Source organism: Bombus flavifrons, chromosome 3 (genome assembly GCF_040668555.2).
Source record: "Bombus flavifrons isolate JBK064 chromosome 3, iyBomFlav1_principal, whole genome shotgun sequence".
Taxonomy (NCBI): domain Eukaryota; kingdom Metazoa; phylum Arthropoda; class Insecta; order Hymenoptera; family Apidae; genus Bombus; species Bombus flavifrons.
This window is the reverse complement of record NC_138444.1, coordinates 527,027-540,255: the sequence shown is the minus strand read 5'-3', so window position 1 is coordinate 540,255 and position 13,229 is coordinate 527,027. Positions and strand designations below refer to the sequence as shown.

General features: G+C 37.3%; 1 protein-coding gene across 4 annotated transcripts in view; it reads right to left on the bottom strand.

The window, feature by feature from the left end:
* retm (real-time) overlaps window positions 1-13,229 on the bottom strand; it is a 47,478-nt gene that overhangs the window by 22,998 nt on the left and 11,251 nt on the right. For all 4 annotated transcript variants that reach the window (XM_069109682.1, XM_069109683.1, XM_069109680.1 and 1 more), the window contains 4 exons: window positions 8,666-8,794; window positions 8,484-8,587; window positions 4,399-4,475; window positions 2,726-3,028 (listed from right to left, as the gene is read on the bottom strand). In XM_069109682.1, the coding sequence (XP_068965783.1) occupies window positions 2,726-3,028; window positions 4,399-4,475; window positions 8,484-8,587; window positions 8,666-8,794 (613 nt within the window). The remainder of the gene's footprint in view (window positions 1-2,725; window positions 3,029-4,398; window positions 4,476-8,483; window positions 8,588-8,665; window positions 8,795-13,229) is intronic.

Here is a 13,229-nt window from a genome sequence, read left to right as displayed (position 1 = left end):
CCGAGCAGTATAAATAAACGGACGCGATCGCGAGCGACAGTACATACGGAGTTACAGTCAGTTGTCGATCAGTTATCAACCAGTTATCAACGAATTATCCGCGATTTAATTAACGAGTCATTAGCGATCCTATTTTACGACTTATACACTGTCTTAACAAATCGGTTACTACGAGCGTCTTTGCGAACATTATCTGTATACTAATTTATCATTTTAAATATATTCGATGGTTTCAACAACGAGCAATCTCGTCCATTAAACCTCACTGACCAACCACCCTCTACACATAAATCTCTACAAATTGGTAACCCCGACGTGAGTTGAACATGACTAAACAACCTCTACAGTCTCATTTCTTAGACATAAAATTTTAACGTATGTAGTCATTTATTGTACCTTAATTCCTACGAACACAATCTAGCTTTAATATCTTTATTGTCATTGTTTTATCTTAAGTTCTTGTTATAATAATATTAGTTGATCATAAGTTTCTTTTTATTGTAATTTCTTATCATACCCTGCAAACATTTTTATGATCATTAAATATCCCCTACCATTATAACATTCCTTCTTGCGCTAGTACTTAGTTGTAACGTTAGTTGTATACATATGTGAATATGTACACATCTACGCAAGAATCTACATCATGTAAATCAAATCTTTATCTTAATTTTATGCTATCGTTTAAGTAGGCGAAGGTGTTGGAGACCCAACAAACGTGATCATAAATAACAATCCCTGCTCTCTATCTCCATTGTCTATTTCTACTGATACTTTTTTCTATTTCCACTGTTTATTCAACCCATTCTGTTTTCCATCATCTCCAAAACGTGACCTTTTTTAGGCCCTGCAGCCCCATAAATAACCGCCCTATAAAACTTCAATTTTCTCCAATTAAACCACCACCTCTCTTCCCAAATATTCAATAAAAAATCGCTTTTCCTCACCTCCGCAAATTTCACGAACCAATAGTTTCATTTCCCAAAATCCGCCCTTTCGCCAACACCTTTCCTGCACGTCAGATTCTATCCGAATGTCACCAAGTGAGATTCGAACTTATTACTTGCCATTACAAGTTCAGTGTTACAATACATATTGTGTACCTGCGTTACAGAATAAATACCGTTGTTCTGTAATTACGAGTTATTCCCTACCTGAATTCCAACATATGTTTAAAACGTCCAATCGCATTATCAATCGTATCAAGGTCTTTTTCTTTCTGTGGCAGAATATTAAGTGACTTTGTGAAGAAAACCATATTGAAGTACATTTTATAATCACAGTAAGCCAAATTATCGAATTGAATAGATAATAAGTTTCTTAAAGAACCTATTATCGGTAACTGAATGTGGCTATAGTAAAGGTTGGCAATATAGATTGGCTGATATTCAATTGACAATAAATTGTTCGTGGTATAGAAGTACCCAATACAAATGCTCCTGCTGAATTACTAATTGGGCGAAAAATAATTTTACCTTTAATAAAAGAAATGTCTGCAACTGATTTTGAACAGTTAGATTTAAATATTATACGTGATAAGACTAATGGTAATATTAAAAACAATGCAAATTATGGAAGAAATATGTTTGATGAACGAAAGTAAATTGTATAATATGAAATTTTTTGCTATTAATGGTCTATGTCTCGTAAAAATCAAAGATAGATACACAACAAAATTAAACATTTAAGTGCTCCACTTTATGGTGGTAACAGATTTGAGATAAGATTTATACGAAGTGCAAAATTTAATAAGCAAACATAAATTACGAAAAACAATGAAGAACACTTAACTTTATGCTTCGTGGTTAAATTAATGATAATAATCCTTTTCAGAGTATTGTAATATTACTGAGGTAGATAGTGAAATGTAAGATTAAACTTTATCAAATGTATAATCACAAGGGATATAATAGCAAAAGTAAATATAGAAACAAAGATTAAAAAGCAAAGAACGAAAAGAAAAATTAAATTTGTAAGTAAAGAACTTCGACGAGCATATTTTTCCCGCACTGTTATCCTAGATCCAGCGTGAACCTTTTACACTTATATAATAATATCTACAATTCACTAAAAGAATAAAATTGTTATAGTTTCTAATATTATTGCATAATGATAATGATGATAATAATAATAATAATAAAAAGAAGAAAAATACATAATACATAATAATATATCTTAGAAAGTAATAAACATGTAATATTTCCATATATTAGAATTAATATCCTCCGCTGTTTGAGGGTTAATTGGATAGTTTGAAATCTTTTAAAATTACAATTGCATTATTATCGACTTCATATAGTATTAAAATTCAGACTAAAAGGGAATTGTGATATTTTTTCTCGTGTCTATTCTTTACTGGCAATTTTAACCCTAACAGCTTTTATAAGATCGTATTTCAAAATAAAATTATTACTTTCGATCTCAGTCTATCCTATATATAATATTTTACGAAAAAATGTTTATCTCATTGATTAATATCATTTTATATCTTTGTGTGTTTTTAAGATATATAATACAATAAAGAAAGTAATAGACAAATGTAACAAAATATGTACTATCAAAAAATATATGAAATATCTAGGGTAATATTATTACCATATACTTTATTGATTTTTGGTATCTACTTCATACTATAATTATAAAATGTCTAATTATTTTGAAGATAATAAAAATCATCATTATCATCATTGTTATCATTATAAACATTAATTAAAAAAGACGATACCTTTATCAAAATGATGCCAACCACCAGGAAAATAATCTTTCACTACTTGTGGTATGTCATATTCTTCAAGTAGCTTATCAATTTGATGCTTCTTCCTCCAATGTAATGTCTGTGTTAGCATTTCCTTTGCTTTCTCGACTGAAAATTCAGTAGCCCTTAAAAATCTTAGAAGAGTTGCATCTCCAGGTATTGAACTTCCCCTTAATTCCTTTATGCTTTGTCTCAACTGAATAAGTTTGCTTTCTTGCATCATGTCAAGCTTTCCTAAGTATCTTTCTATGTAATCTGAAGATAACTGCATTTCTAAAATACAAAGTAAAAATATGTAGTAAGTTTTAATAACTTAAATTAATATATTTAAATATTTATATCATGAATAACTAATTCAGCAAATGGCTTTGTTTTAATATGTTAATTAACCATCTCTTAATCTCCTAAAGCCTGCTAGAGAAGCTCAAAAAACGTCTATAAGATTTTAAACAAACGAATTAAATATTAATCAATACGGACACAAAAAGAAATAAAAGAGGTACAGTTTGATGTTATTAGTTCTCTGTAGGTGAATGTAGAATAATATATACAGTAACTACAGGATATGTGATAAACAAAGGAATAAAATGATCTATAGTGAATAGAGGAGGAACATTGGTAGTTCTGAAATGCTTCCCTTAAACAAGAAGATGTAGCAAAAATGAAACTAAACAATATAAATCTCCTAACGTGCCATGAAATGTAAAAAGACTAACTCCCCACATAGCTTACCTAAACCAACCCTTATAAAAATCCTTCTCTCCTGACACAATCTCACAACAAATGAAAAAAAGCAGGAGAAATATAATTTCAAACAAGCTTGGGTATTATATTCAAATAATAGATTTGGATGATAAAGTAAGAATAAGAAGGTAGAAGTTATATAGTTATATATAGGAGGCAGAAGTTAGAAAAAGAGCAAGATTAGGTGGTAGATGGAAGTAAGGTAGAATCGCGATAAATAAAAGGATAGAATAAGATAGAAGAAAATGAAGCGGGGAAGGGAAGAAGGTAGAAGAAACTGATGGCGAAGCGAGTGGTGATAAAAGCGATAAAGTTATAAACATTGCGAACACAATAGTAATGTAATAGCTGTACACATCGTAAATATTGCGCAAATACGAATAATGGAGTCTAGTCTTAAGTTAGATATAAATACGTTAGTTTAAGTTGTATATAGAAACGGAAGTTCTTGTAAACTCTAAGGGAACAAAATTAAAAACAATGATTTCCGTAGTTCCAAGACTATTCAAATATAAAGAAAGTTTTTTTGAAATATAACACTGTACTATTACCATCTTCACCTGTAAGGAAATTATTTTCATTTGTTACAATTGTAAATTTAACATAATTTTACGTTTAATGGCTTATAGAAAACTCTCCATTTATTCAAAAGAATCACTACTTGTCGCAATTTTTATGTATTTTCTTTCAAATTGTATTTTGATTGATCTCATTTAAGTAAAATAATTAATAAAATTAAATTTACAAAGTTTTTACGACCATACATTTTTTGTTTACAGGTATTTCTTACCAAATTTCAATTATATTAAAATCTACATTCTTTCTAACAGTTTGTTTGTCAAAACCATTAGCTAAATTTATAAATATTACATATAATAACATAGAAAAATATAACATACCTCTATTTTGTAATTTGTTGTCCGCACAAGAATAAGTTTCTTCTGGATCAAGAGATTCTTGACTTTTTGCAACATCTCTAAACATAAAAAATAATAAATGCATAAAACCGTGAACATATCGAGCAGTAAGCGAAAAAATAAACGATGGTACAACCAATGCCAATGCTCCAAATGTCAATTTTGCCGCTTACCGCTTACTGTTCTCTGGTGGTTCTATGTTCACAGCCTAGTAATATTACAATAAGTATTAACTTAAATACATATATCTTGCTAATTCAAATTAAATATGAATAGTCAAACAACTGTTTGAAGTTTCATTGTACACATAATCGTCATCTATTATTAGATAATACGTTTTAAAATATAAAATATAAAAAAAAAATATTTAAAATATAAAGATATTTTATCCACCTCGTTCTCAAGATTACTCATGCAATCCCCCATCCTGTCTGCTAGAGATCACAACGTTCAGAATTAAAAAAGAAGAGCATTGGAGCATTGCACTGTCTACAAATCAAACACTAAACTTTAGTTAGTAAGTTAAAGCGTTTCAGTATCCATAAATTGAACAAGTATTTTTGAGAAATGAAAGCAAAAATTAATTTAAATTGTGAATCTAGTGGTTAATACCTTCTCGTCGTCAACTAAATAGAACATAACACCTATAAAAGAGGGAAACGAGGAAAGCTCGACACGCAGAGTCGCAAGTGAGCAGTTAAGTCGAGTCGGCGGTGAGTACCAGGCAACAATCCGAGTCCAGTCCAGGTAACACGCGCCAGTAACACCGTCAAGCCCCCCTCGTAACTTTAATAAACGCCATTGATACATTAATACGTCGATTATTCATTTGGCACCTTTCACGTCCTACACCTCAATAGAAAATTGTTTCATATGTCTCACGTTAAATCAAAATCAGACAAAATGGGCGAGGAGTAAATAAAGCTATCCGATATTTATACGACGCCTAGAGAAAAAGGTTAGAAATCAAAATTTCGGAAGCAATCGAAACGTTTCTATCCAATTTTAGTCCTTCCTATTCTATTCTAAGATCCTATTTATGTGTGGCTTCGGTGCTAATAAAATATATACATGTCGCTAAGAGGTCTGTAAGAGGTCATGTGAGAATAGCTTATTTGTGGCGCTGATTGAGGCTCAGACAGTTAGCAGATGAATTAAGTCGGTATTGATAAAAGGCGTGGTTGATACGTCAATTTCCTTGACTCATTCAACAAGACTCATGTAGCCTCGTCAGCAACTGAAAGACTGTGTGCACGTGCTTCGCGAGGAAGCTTCCCAAAGGTGGCACTTGTGTTGTGAGATTGAAGTTGCTGACAGATGTTTCGTTGGTGGTTCTTCGTCAATTTCCCAGAAGCGTGTGAGGTCCATCTATAGATCCGTCGTGGAGGCGTGAAAGATATTTACCGTTGAATGGAAGACTAGGCTCCCCCGATGACCCATTCGAAACGCGTTTTCTGCAGACGCAGATCGGGGTCTTTAGAATAATTAAATTTTATTTGACCGACACACAGCGACGCGAGTGTGGATCCCGCGCTCAATACGACATCGATCAGGGCTGGTCGAATCTGGATTCTCGATCGATCTATAGGTTTATCTAGGATCAATGTCGATATGGTTGTGATAATCAGGAACGTCAGTGTGCGTGGGTATGTGCCGTCCGTGGAGTTGATTGTGGCCGTTGTTTAACGTCTAGCAGTCGTTGATAAGGTGTCGAGGACTCCAATGGGAACAGAACATTTCCTTTGCGTGAGCTCAAGTGAGTTTGCCAGTCTTTCGGTCATGAAATTCATGCTAGAACCGGTGTCGAGCGATGCTCGACAGCGGACTGATTGGGTTTTGTCATTTAATATATTGATTTGGGCCGTGACTAATAGGCCGTTATATAGTGATTCTGATGCGAAGGTTGTTGGTGATTCGGTTCTTCTAGCAGTCGTCGATTTTCGCAGTCATTGTCTTCTTCATCGTCGCAGACTGGATGAGGGTCTTAGGATTTTCCGAACACGTGGCGGTGTCGAAAGATAGCGGTGTCGGAGGAGGTGTCGAAGCATGTGTCGAAGCATGTGTCGAAGAAGGTGTTGAAGAAGGTGTTGAAGAAGGTGTTGAAGAAGGTGTAGGCGATCGATTGAATGTTCAGCGGGTTGTGATCGGCCGATTCTTGACGTGAGTTTCATCCCGATGCAGAAGCGCGTGGTGACGATTTCCGCACAAGCGACAGGATCCAGCAGGACAATGAAAAACCAAGTGCCCTTTCCCTAGGTAATTGATGCACAAGGATGTTTACTTCACGACTTTGACGTTCGTTGACTGATTTTGTCTTGAAGGTGTCGCAGGCTCACATTCCGCAGAGTGGGCATGTCGACGGAGAGTGTGCAGCGGTGAATGCCTTGTCGTAGAGGATAGTGTGGTTCTGGCGCTCGTCTTGTCGGAGTTGCCATGGATGTTGTTATGGTACAGTACCAAATTAAACCAAGACTCCATTCAACAACGGGAACTCACCATACCCAACAAAGAAATACCTCCGTACACTCATTTATTAGACTTCCTGGGAATAGAGTGTACGGAGGTATTTCTTTGTTGGGTATGGTGAGTTCCCGTTGTTGAATGGAGTCTTGATTTAATTTGGAAAGGAAGAGTCCTATGATAATGGTGTTTGACGTGACAGGGTCACCTAAGTTTTTCAGTACGCTGAGATGATGTTTGATAGTGTCGATTAAATTTGCTAAGGTTTCCGGTGTCTTTTTGGTCAATTTAGGATAGTTCTGCATTGCAAACAAGTGACGTAGACAAGTTTGTCGTGGATAATCGAATCTATCCTTGAGAGCGGCGATAACGTCTGTATAACTAGCTTCAGCGGTGTTTAATGATCGAGCACATCTCGCTGCTCTACCAGTTACGGATTCCTGGAGATAATGTAGCTCCTGTACAGGCGTTAGTTGGTCATTTCGATCTATGGTGGAAGAGAAGATTTTAATACTCTTATCGTTGAGATCGAAGCAATTCTTAATTCCCGACCATTAACGCCAATCTCCACGGATCCTAATGATTTCTTTGTCCTCACTTCTATTTTTGGAATAAAGTATATATTATAACCTGTTACTTCAGTGTTATAATCTGTCAACCATCTCTAATATCCTAATCGAAATAGGGAATCGACCAATTCGTGGCGTCGATTGTCGAATCGTAACGAGAATTTACGACTCTCGTTGACGCGATCTACGGCGAACGCATCTCTCCGCGAATGGTCGAACAGACTGGATCTTAACATGATTAGACGAACTGCAGGAAAATCGGTAAGCTTTCAGACGTTCGCCAGATTCTATAATAGGCCTACATTGTCAGATAATTATGAGTTTGTTACAAGAGTGATATAATCGTTTATAATTAAATAATTGTTATAAGGAGGTTAAGAGTATTTTAAGATAAAAGATTGTATCAAAGATTATAAAAAAACCGTACTATAACAATAAAATTTTTATTAATACTTTTTCTCTGAATAACTACATAAGTAATCTCGAGAACAAGGCGAATGAAATCTAATTGGGCGATCACACAGACTTGCTTTGAGTAAAGTTCAATCGAAATTATATGAAGAGCCTCGTGACTGTATTAGTAACTTCTTCGATCGAGGTTCTTCATATAATTGCGATCGTACTTCACTTACAGGTAAATTCGCTTGATCTTCCAATTATGCAGGTTATTTTGTAAAAGATGACGTAAAATTGAAAGGCTTTCTTACAAGCTAAAGTAGCATAGAACTAGAGAATAAAAAAGTTACATTTGAGATTGTGTTTAGTAGTTATTGATATTTAAAAGTCAACCAAAATATCCCTGACCTCTGGTAGTCATTACACAAAGCGAATATAAGGCAACCCAAATAACTAACTAAGCAACATTATAGGATGTGTGTAACTTAGTTAACCAAAATTATTTTTATTATTCAATTCATTAAAAACATTCTTATCTATTTATACAATAAAGTTTATAAAGTTATCATTACTGTGTGTTTTCTTCTTTTTGAACGATTTAATCATTTATATCAATCTGAAAACACACTTATTCAAACTTACCCTTCATTTTTCTCAGATATATCATTTGGATCCTTCCATGGAGGTACATATACAATACCCTCTTCTTTCAATTGATTTATGAAGTATTCAATTATCTCCTTGCCCTGTAATGATTTTTATTAGTAACCTTTCATTTAAATAATAAAAGTTACCGAAAAAGAATTTAGTGAAAAGAGTATTACCTTTGCAATATTTTGAGCATATTGTTTCATCGCTAATTTTTCCATTGAGTTTTCAAAACCAAAGAAGTTTTTAATATCTAAACTTGCAGTTTGTTCAAAACACGTCCATTCTGGATTTTCAGGATGAACCTGTAAATATACCATGTTTATTAGTTTTGATGTGGCAAACTGATAACATACAGATAGAATCTTCTTATTATATGCCGTTTCCAGCGATATGTCCAATAATCAAAAGGTGTAAAATAATAGGATCGTCAACGGGTATCCGACCCTCCAATCACCAACCGAACTGCCGAACCGGGGTGCCGAATCGAGGCCATTAACAGCGGTAAACACATGTTGTTTCAGAACACACAGAGTCTACACGAGGCTTCGAAAACGACGCACTCTGCGCTGAACGCGCGAGGCAGTTCACGCAGGCAGGTCGACGTTGGTGAACGCTTGGGCCCTTCTCCCGCAAGGGCAGAGAAATGCAATCACGAATGATGCGTTCTATGATGCTGCGTTGTTGTGCCACATGCAACGTGTTAAATGCAGAGCAACGATATAGCGCGTGCTGAGCTCCGTACATCGGGCATCGCTCGGCTTAGCCCACCCAAGCAGGCACGCGTGTATGACGTACAAGGCCTGGGTTCGAAATTGGGTGTGATAGGTCACGTTAGTTATCGGCTTCCAAAAATCGAATGCGGGCCTCGAGGGACGTTTCGAGTTCGGAGCAGGTGGGAGGTCTATGAAGAATTTCCATTCCTTGAGAATCTTCTTGTCCAATCTCTGCGTGATGACGTAGATAAGAAGATCCTCTCATTGTTTGGTCTGTCAGCCCTGATTCGTAAGCATCGCAATAGAACGGTTTATTATATCACGAAGTCGACAGAGTTCACCGGTTAGCTCTTCGACAGGGTGGGGGGTAACGTCATGAAATCAGACAAGAGCTTCTGCACGATGACATGCTTGTATCATAATGTTTTTACAACGTTCCCCCATTTTGAAATTGAGCTACTCGTTTCCCCTTATAAGGGTCTGAAAAACATCACCAAAACCGGGCCAATCGGCGTACTTTCCTAAGAAGGGTGGAATGGCGACGCGCGACAACTGGTCCCGGCCACTCGTGTCCTGCGTTGAAGGCGTCTTAGTAGCTGTAATCACGCCACTGAGTTAATCTTGTGTTGCCCAATAGGTGTCCTCGAACTCCAGTTGCAAGTTCAAATGCTGACGCTGCTCCCAAGATTTTCTCAGGCTCTCCAGCCGAGCCTTGCCCAAACCAGGTTAGGCTAGCTCACTTTCTTGCAATTCTCTACAAGATAAGCCAAATCTTTTGGATGAGCTTGTCCATGATGTCTGATTCTTCGTCGCTCTTGCCGATTCAGCTCGAAGGACTCAAAAATGTTAGATAGCGCGTTAATAATTTTGACGCTGAGAATGTAAGTTAGGAACGAGAATGGCGGGTTGTGTGTGGAAGTCAATGAGGCGTAGATCTTCTTCTTCTTCTAATCCGCCAGGCGGCTTCGTTTTATTGCAATGACCATTAGCACAAACAAGGTTTTCAAATTTTATAGTGAAACAAAGAGCACAATGGGTTTACGACTTGTAAGAACAAGGACGTAGGCAAATACGCAATTCGAATTTATCGCAAGCGATGAAAGCAGCGGATGTCGCCAGGGCGAACGTATATCTTGGACGTCCGAATGTTAATAAATACGCAACCATAGCCGTTGGCACTTACAAAATTCGAGAGAGTGACAGATCCCAGGGCTTACCGGTACGCGTTTAAAACTGCGAAGACTAGTTACAATATTTAGTTCGATATTTACTAAAACTCTGAATCTGATTCGTGACTTCATTTATGAAATTCATGAAATCAAACAATAATAAATACAATGGAAAGTGTAATAATACAAATGCCAACTTTCATCGGTCATAGCGAGAAGATATTATATACAATTGATTAGATTTTTACATTATAACATACAATATACAGATTTTTTTTATTCCAAGAGTCTAAATGAAATAATAATTCTAAATGCTCTAATACATCCCCACTAAGTTTTTACGTTTATCTTATTTTCTGTAAATGTCTTAATATTGTAGTATCGTAAATATAATAATTAGTTTATTAATAAATGGATTAAACAGAAAACAATGGTTATTTAACATGAACTAATCGTAACAACGTATTATAATTAATTAACAACTCTCGTCAACGCAGATTCAACTCTCTCTCAACATCGCTAACAACACTATCTCGACAACACAATCCGCACTGTCTGGCTTCTCAACTCATACTGTTGTTAATTCGTTTATGTCCCTTAGCAACCCTTTTGTCTTAGCCTCATATCTTTTGTTTAAGCCCCATTATGCACATGCTCAACAACCGCTTGTTTATAATTCGCACGATACCCCCACCCCCAGGCCCCTCGTCCACGATACTATACTCGGCCATACTTGACAAACACATCTGCCCTCAGATGTGCTCACCATCGTTACTTTCACTCCCGTCACTAACACCATCAATGTTCCATCACTTCATATGATCAGCCGCTGTGGAGGTCGTTTGCGGCCCCTCGTGTTCGCCTTCACGTTGCACCATGTAGCGATTATTCTGCAAGACTTTCACCACGTGGTACGGCCCAAGGAACTTCGAATGCAACTTTAGCCCAGGACCGCCCTGCGTTCTCTTGATCGCCACCAGATCTCCCGTCTTGTATGTTGTCGCCTTCTTGCGTCTCTTGTTAAACGCCCTTCGCCGACAAGAGGTCGGATTGATAACTCGCCTTCGCACTACCTCAAATTTTTCCGTAGCCGCCTCATTCTCGCTTTTCATTCGCTTCTTAGAATTCGCGTTAGAACTTGTTTGTTCGTTTCTACAATTCGCACGATACTCTGTATATCCTACGAAAACTTCATTGCAACCGTCCGTGTCGTTTCCACCCGACGCTACCGCGGTTATGTTCCTCGCAACCGATTCATCTAATAAAATTTTGCTCATTACAACGGTGCCCTCGAGACAAGCACTCGTGGGAACTACAACTGCCGTACATTCTCTACTATTCTTCTCGATAGGAACATGAAGAGATCCGTTCCTTTTTTCAACTACGATCGGGTTTGCAAAGTCAGATTGAGACTGATCTATTACTTCGTCTTGCTGTATTTCTATATCTACTTTAAACACCTCTGGGAGTCTATTGCAATCTTTTTCCTCTACTTTACGAATAGAAGCATTTCCTTCCTTTATGTTTAATTCGACAGTATTCAAGAAGTCTGTGCCAATTATCAACGAGTGTGGCATCAAGGTATCTGAAATTACATGTATCGTTATATCGTACGACTCATTATCTATCAAAATATTCGTCGAAAATTCTCCGAGTGTACAATTTCTTTCGGACCCGATACTGCGAAATTCAACAATTTTCTGACTTAATCTGGGCGCTCCAATTTTTACATACTGATCCGCTCGCATTAAGGTTAATTCGCTACCGGTGTCTATCAGCGCGCTCAATTCGAAATTTCCGATCTTAACGTCTTTACCACGCTTCGTCGGTAATAATCGAAACACACTACCAACCTCTTTAAGGGACTCGCTCAGGTTGTCGCACTTCGATGCTATGTGTCCGTACCCTCTACATTTGAAGCACTTAGGTCCTCTCGACTTGTTCGGACGCTCAGCATTTAAATGATCCTCATTACCACAATTAAAACATCTTCTTTTGTCACTACTTGTTTGCCTCGACTGATTTCGCACTTCTGATCGTTTTCCCATATCGTCCTTGCGTCCCAAATTTTGTTTTCGCTTTCATATCCTTTTTCATCGCTTCGTACTGCTTAAAGCACTCTTTCAGCTGTTGGATGTTCCTGGCTCCGTATAACGTAGCCGTGTTTGTGACCTCGTCAGGAATACCCTGAATAATATAGTTAACTAACGACTGTGTATCAACCCTTCCTTGTCCCGCAATCTCGCACCATATTATACATATATTGCTGCAGACTCTCATCTGCTTTTTTCCTTCTATGTGCTAGCTCGCGATGTATCTGCTGGTCACTCACTACGTTCTCGAATTCATCCTTCAGCGCTTTTTTTTAGCTTTGCCCAGGACCTCGTGCATCGTTCTTGTCGTACGAAAGCCTGAGCAGAGCCTGTGAGCAATTTCTTGGCGTAAGCTACCATGTGGACGTCTGACCAACCACACACTTCTGCCATTTCTTCAAAATCTTCTATCCACCGATTTATACTCAGCAGATCATCCCCGCTGAATTTCTCTAACGAGTCCTCTACGTCTTTGAAGCTCAATTATCGAACTTGTATTCTCTTACGTTTTTTCTATCGTCTTCATCCTCACTTTCGTCGTCGCTTTCTTCTTCCGACGGCGTATTGTTTCCATCCATGGCCGCCTGTAGTCGTGCGCGCAGTTCAGTTTTTCTTCCCATTACTTTTAACTCCAAACTAGCGAGGCGCGCTCTCAACTCCTTCGTCCTCGGCTTCTCGAGGTCTTCGTCTCCCTCTTGATTGCGCTCATCTCTCTGCCCGCTCCTTAGGTCTCGCTGGTTTGTTAATTCTTCGCCGCACTTC